The sequence below is a fragment of the Geospiza fortis genome, unplaced genomic scaffold, assembly GCF_000277835.1.
Source record: "Geospiza fortis unplaced genomic scaffold, GeoFor_1.0 scaffold97, whole genome shotgun sequence".
NCBI classification, from domain to species: Eukaryota; Metazoa; Chordata; class Aves; order Passeriformes; family Thraupidae; genus Geospiza; species Geospiza fortis.
In genome coordinates, this window is record NW_005054343.1 from 1,892,290 (window position 1) to 1,899,805 (window position 7,516).

At 37.4% G+C, this 7,516-nt stretch overlaps 1 protein-coding gene across 1 annotated transcript in view; it reads right to left on the reverse strand.

Moving 5' to 3' along the window:
- The window catches only part of SLC7A6 (solute carrier family 7 member 6), a 21,187-nt gene extending 17,278 nt beyond the window's left edge, over positions 1–3,909 (reverse strand). The window contains exon 1 of the mRNA XM_005422729.2: positions 3,234–3,909. Coding sequence (XP_005422786.1) covers positions 3,234–3,756 — 523 coding nt within the window. The 5' untranslated portion in view covers positions 3,757–3,909. The remainder of the gene's footprint in view (positions 1–3,233) is intronic.
- Positions 3,910–7,516: the final 3,607 nt, after the last annotated feature.

Here is a 7,516-nt window from a genome sequence, read left to right on the forward strand (position 1 = left end):
GATTGGATTGGATTGGATTAGAGTAGGTGTCATGAGGAACTTGCTCCATGTGAGGGTCATGAAGCACTGGCACAGGTTGCCAAGAGAAGCTGGGGGTGCCCCATTCCTGGAAGTGTTCAAGGCCAGCTTAGATGGGGCTTGGAGCAACCTGTGATAGTAGAAGGTGTCCCTGCCCATGGCAGGAAGTTGGCATGAGATGATCTTCAAGGTCCCTTCCAACCTAAACCATTCTGTGGCTCTAAAGGGCATCAGCCTTACAGCTAATACAACAGTAGTCTGCATTTTTACAAAATGGCAGGAAGTAATGAGTATTCCAAACGCCTTTAGTCCTCTATCCCAAAATAAATTAGTCAGACCAATTTCACAAGATTGCAATGAAACTTGAAATGAGACTTTCAGATCTCACAAATATTTTGTAGTTGCTGACTAAACTTACTCACATGATCAACTTCCCCAAGACAGTTCTCATGACTCTCAACATTTTGCTTATGCATTCATTACCTTTCTCTGGAGTGGAGAGCCGGGCAACCTTTGCCTGAACTCCTATTAAATAGGATTCAGTATCTTCAGGATTCTTTATTCAACAAAATCCTAATTTGGTACATATTTTTCATAGCTAAATTATTACTACATAATTGAAACTTCTGTATTGGAAATAGTGTTTCTCCCAAATCTCAGTCTTCTCTCTAGCTAGTGAAAAAATGTTTATATACTACTGTACTTTTTATCTCCATAGAACCTTCTTGTACTTTTAAATATGCATGTAAATAAAACTTGATTGTTTCAGGAGTAAGGTAGCAGTAAATAAAAATTATATAAGAAGATGTGATATATTATTTCCTTTCCCATAATCCAAGAATACCATGATACTATTGAGATAAAAATGACCTTAGCACAGCTACCAAATTGAAAACAGTAACTTTTAGAAGCTAACAAAAGAAAGGTAATAATCAGATAAGTACAGCACTAGTATGTTACACAGTCTGGACAAGCTGGATGAGCTTCAACTGAGTGTGGCAAGATGAGGAGGGAAAAACAACCCAGTCGTATCAAATTTCAAAAGTCAGGACTGCTGAAGCTCCCAAAGAGCCTTCAGGAAAAAAAACAACTCTGCTCAGTCTCTGCTCTTCAGCATTAGGGATTGGAGTATTTGCTTGCTGGATTTATTTCTGCCATTTTTTAAAGCAACTTTCATTGGGATTAATTATTGAGTTAGGGCTTGGTCTCTACTTCAGGTGAAATGATACTCTGATACCTTATAAAGGAAAAAAAAAGAAAGGTTATCAATATTCTAAATAAGCAACACTTCTCTTTTGCCAAAAATACTGTTTTCTTCAATTTAATTATTGTTTAGCCACTTAGGGCTTCTGAGAACTATCAAGTTTAGTTCTGTAGCACCAGATGACACCCCACTGCCAAAATGATTGTCAAAGTAAAGCTGTATAACACAAAGACTGTTCTCACACTAGCTCTAGTATTGCTATTACTAGATAAAAAATAAAAAAACCCCAACAAACAAAACTAAAAGTAAATCCCTCAACAAACCCACCCAGTCTCACATACAATCTGCACCTAACCAATGTGCAGACTTCCACTCCCAGCTGCTTCATTATTAAGGGATTAATCATATCCAGAGCTAGGGATGTGACAAACAACCTGAGCAGTGCCAAGACAAGGAGAAGTCTAAGCTTTAACAGCTAAATGAAGCCGTAGAGCGCTGACACTCAGAGCAGGGCAGAACAAGCATTTAAACCATAAAACAGACTGTTAAAGTAAATTGTTCCACTTGCCTGAGAGTGATCCTGCTGTCATGTGTCTCCACTAAAAAAAGACGTGTTAAATCCTCGTGATTATCGGCATATGTAGAGGACATCACAGTGTTTGTCTATACCTACTATATAATAATTTAATCACTTTGTCTTAATTTATTGCTTTTTAACCAACTCCTTTTCATAAGGGCTAACTGCCCTCAGAGTGAGGGGATACCTTAAATGGAAGAGCAGATTGTCCCACACTCCTCAATTTGTGCCAAGGTACCTTGGGACAATACCTGTTTAAGGAATGTGAACATGACACTACAGGCCCTTCACTCATTTGCAAGAAGGAGGGAACAGAACTGATTAAATGGACAGACTTCCTGGAAAAAGTTTGTGATTATTTTCCCCCCTACCTGGTCCTCAATTAATGCTTCCACAGCAGTAAAAAATAACAAAAATGGAAGGGGAAGCTGCAATCATCATAACCAATTACAGAGATCAAATATCCAAAGTACATGCTCTGTCATTTCCCTTTCTTTATCCTCTATAGACAATAAGAACATTAGAGCTCTTCCAAAAAAAAAAGCCTCAAACAGGAACCAGCTAGAAGCAGCACATATCCTTAGAGCATATTGTTGGCAGTAAGAGAGTCCAAGTTCTGTGATAGCATTTTGATACAAAATCATGTCAATACAGGTAACAGGCTCCAGAGTACACAGCTATGGATCAGTACATCACAAAGCATTGTCCTACACACTTGCTGAAATACAGTTTTCACTGTTTACTGGAAATGTAAAATATGTATATAAACACTTTTAATAGGAAACACCTAAAATTAAATAAGACACACAATTCAATCATACAGTTTCATTCTTTTGATACAGCAGAATGGTGTGGGCAGCTGTTCCTCTGTATTGACTAACAGAGCTGATTATATGAATACAAATATTTCAATTTTATGTACATACAAAATTTCCACTTTTCCAAACAGCTTTACCACACATACTGCTCTACTGATCATACAGTTAAACCCAAGTATAAAGAATAATCTTGAATGAATGATTTTTTGAAACCAGAGTACTAACCGAACCATGTAACTATTGAGAAATTATTGCAAACCAAAATACATCAGAATTTATAGCATAAGAGCTATTCTACAGTAGTTCTTAAGACCACACCAAGAGTACCCCAAGGTCTGATTTAAAATACCTCTCTCAAGAGAAAACAATTTTTACCCCCATTTTTGCCAGGTAAGTAAGCCTGGAAGAGTTCAACACCTTGTTCTGCTTCCAAATGAGAAAATGGTCCATCACTGACTAACACCTGCAAGTTTCTCTGGCTGGAATTGTTCTTTTCCCCACTGTAACTCAAACCATTGCACATCCATTATGCACCAACTCTGAGTGTGGGTAAGATGTTTTAATAAAACGTACCCTGGACAAAAACTTACCATAGTAAATTTCAATAAATACTTACATTCACAAGCAGCTGCTATGAGACGACAAGCCACATATGGAGGGTCACAAGAAGGGAAGAAAGGCTGGACTATGTAGTTAGCAAAGGTGATGGCAATGATTGCCTGACTAGTTGGTTCAACAATCAGGAGTGAGGTCCACAAACGAATAAAAGCAATGAAGCTCCCAAAAGACTCCAAGATATATGCATAGCTGGCTCCTGACTTAGTAATAGTGGTTCCAAGTTCAGCATAGCAGAGAGCTCCAAAGACTGAAAATATCCCTCCAACTGCCCAAATTATTAAAGACAATCCATAAGATTTGCTGTAGATGAGAACTCCTTTGGGCGAGACAAAGATACCTGAACCAATCATGTTGCCTACTATGAGGCTTATCCCATTTATTAAAGATATTTCTTTCTTCAGTTGCAATGTAGTTTGGTCTCCATCCCGTTTTCGACTTCGATCTGTCCTTTTTGATTTCTTGACGGGCCTGTATTCAGCCAGTGAAATTTGTGATTTTGTATAATCTGTCCTTTCTGCCATTGTGGAAAGACTGAATTCTCCACGACTCCAAATCACAATCTAAAACAAAATATAGACAGCTGAAATTATTTTTTTTTTATCCCAGGACTTTCTTGCAAAATCTTCTTTCCACCTTTTTACCCAATGATTTACAAATATAAATTAAGATATTTCCTTTTGTTGCTTCATGTTTGGTTCTTTTTACACAAATTCAAATTCATGCGCAGTTAAACAGCAGAACCAACCCAGACAAACCAAGAGACAAATTCCTATATAACTTAGAATGAAAGAGGAACTGCTACCAAAACTGCTACAAACAAACAAAACTGTAGGAAGGACAGAATTAAAGGTCTCCTATCTTGAGAAGACCAGAAGAAATATCAGAAAGAAGAGCAGTGAGATGTTATAGATAAGGAAGCACCACAAGACCAAGATGGAAGTTCTAAGCATGAGCACAGATGCATTGCAACACTAAAACTACCAATGCAAGTACTGTGCCTACACAGGTAATTTATGAGGGATCCAGCAACATGTTATCAATTGCTGAGGGCCACAGGCAGAGCTATTCACTCCACTGTGCCCTTGATCCAAGCCTTAACCTCTGACTGACACCAAGCTCTTCCCTCCCTCTGCAGAACTCTTTATCCAGATCTCACTGCCTCATCACTCACCTATCTAAAAGTACAGTCTGTATATAAAAACTCACAGTAGTTTCAATCCAAATTCCTCCATTAGCAGTTGTATTATCTGTATATAAGGACACAGAAATCCACTTTTTTCCTCTGCTTCAGAACTGACTGACTGGAAAAGAGCCCCCTTCTTCTGAAGTCTCCAGAAAATGCTCCCATACCTTCCAAAAGCCAGTTACTGCTAATAAAATCAGTCAGCTCAAGAAGACATTGATAATTCTGAATAAGACCCATTTTACACAAGATCAATACCTTATTAGCTGCATGAAAAAACAAGCTTTACATATCTACCAGAATTATTCTCATAACTATTCGTTTCTCCTGTCCCTGATTAAATCTTTAGTGTATATTTCAGCTATTTACTATAGAATAGGAAAAAAAATGAAAATCTGTGTCAATTAGAATAAATCTGCGTCAATGACCAGCTTATCTAGTGTGGTGTAGATTTTATGCTTCTTTGGGGGTAACACTAATTTTACAAAAGGTTTTCTAAATGCAACAATAAACTTGTCAACTGTGACAACAAAAAACCTGAATATGGGAATTTTGAAAGGTCAACATGCAGTCACCCAAACTACATGTGTATCTAGTACATATGAACATACAAGCTCTTGCAGGCACACCTTTTTGGAGAGAATACTCCTCCTCTGTGATAATGCCAACACCTGTATACTAAAGCACAGAGAATCTGACCAGACATCCCTAAACTAGAATGAAGATGTGAAAATTACAAAGATTCTTTTCAATCAATTACAGAAGTAACTTCTACTGAAATGGAGTACAAATTTTTTATTGAAAAATATTACATCATTCATCTTCAACTCATTAATCTTTAGAGAGTGTGTTCTTTTAAATAATGCAAAGTGAGACCCTCAATCTGTTTAGTTGGATGCCTTCTGGTTTATTTTCCCCTCAATACTCCAAATAAACACGTTAAAGATGCTTAATTACTAAATACACATTTTATCATTTATATGAGTCAACATCAAATATCACAGATACATCAGAAGACATCAAATTTCACACTTATAATCAAACAATTTTTTTTCAAACTTCTAGAAACTAATCACTGCCATTTCAGAACTTAAAAGCTTGAGTATTATAATGAGGCACCTCCACCAACAAAATTAACTAGAAGAGAGGCATCCCCACAGTTGCTACAGATGAGTGTCAGCAAAACTGCAAAGGAAAAGCAAAGTAAATTGATCGCAGCAGTTGTTACCTGTTTCTCTTGTTATTTATTCTTCCATCTACCTTGTGCCAAATTCATCTGCAACCACTTATAGCCTGACTTTGCGTTAGTGGTCTAGTAGACCAAAGTTTTCAAAAATATATGTGCTCTATAAATTCACAAGATTATTTGTTTGCTTTACAAGAGGAAGTTATTATCTGTAAATGCATATAATCATTAAGCAATTATAGATATGGTGCAATCATCAGAAAGTTCTGCAAAACAGCAGAACAAATAATCAAAGATGTTTTCATGACTAATTTGGCTGTAAGAACTGGATTTAAAAAAACACTTGTGACCCATAAAAATGTAATTCAACTCCAAACCGAGTCTTTTAATTTCCATGAAAAGAACTCGGGACAGGACACTAGTTGCAAATGTTTTTTAGAAGGCAATTCACCCTGAACAAATGTCAGCAGAAGAAACAAGAATACTACAGCTATTATTATGACATCCAGCTGCCATTTGAAAACATGCCATGTTCTTTTCAGCTCTTACAGCCAAAGGACAAAACTGCATAAATATGTTAAGAACTGATCATGAATGTAAAACACCATTTTGGTGGTAACTACACAGCTTTAGGGTTTCTTGCTCACTTATCCTAAGCATCATTTCTGTTTCCTCCTAAACACCTTCCAAAGTACAAATTCATCAGCAGCATCCACATTACTTGGAATACTCAGGCATTTTGATGATTTAAGTCAATTAATAATTCAAATCCCATTTAAACCTGGTGTGTTAATTTATAGCCAGTTTTGCACAGAGTAACCATGATTGATTTACCTCATGGTCTGGAGTTCAGAGGTGCATTTAATTACTTGCAACTGCAGATTCAGTCACCCTTCAAATGCATCCACCTCAACCAGCAGCACATGACTGCAGTTCTATACAGTTTTGTTACCCATGACCTTGACTGTTTCTTGCCCTACTATCTCCACCCAGGAAAGAGCAATCGCAGTATCTCTCAACCTAGACTCTTTTCTTCCAGTTTTGTCTCTTTTGTTATTCCCAATTTTGGAAACTAGGATTTGCCTGAGGGTGTGTACAGCAGCTCAATGGAGATTTGATACTTCATTCTCCTCCCTAGTCTTGTTTGTTTTATATGCCTTTTAAAGCCTTTAGGGCAGAATTGCTTGTTTGCCTTACCACCACCTCGGACAAAATCAAAACTGTTGGCAGGTTTTTCTCTCAAGTACTTCACTTAATTTTAAGTGGAATTAGAATCTGCAACTTTGACCACTTGGAAAAAACTTACCAAGAAAGAGGCAAAGCAGAGACTAGAGAAAACTGAAGCTATGTCAGAGAAAAAACACATGTATCAAAATCCATTATTCTGTCCCAAGATAATTATTTCAGTGGAAACAGAAAAGAGGCTTGGAGGAGGAGAACCAGAGACAAATAGTATACATCTTCTAACATACAATAATCCTAATATACAGCAGCTAAAAATACTTTCAGAACAATCTCCAACGGGAGACCACAGGAGTGCTATGGTTAACACAGAGTTCTGCTTCCACACAAGCTAACCAACACAGATTTCCTCATCGCTCACCCTTGTGCAACACAGTGTCTTCAACTCTTTTTTTCTTTTTTTTTTTTGCTGATCACTGCAGCTGTGAGGAATCTTTTTGCTGATATATGTAGATTTTTTTTTTTTTTACTGAAATGACTCTGCTGTTGGTATCGAAAGCTATGGTATGAAACCAGGGCAGAGTGACCTGAAACTAGGATCGCTTCACTGTTTCACCAAAAATGTATCTTCTGGTGAGGCCTAGCACACTGCAGCCAGGTACCCGAGGAGCAGATGAAGGTTAACATGCAATTAGCAGTGTACTAACACTGCATTACAGGGTGGCCCTCC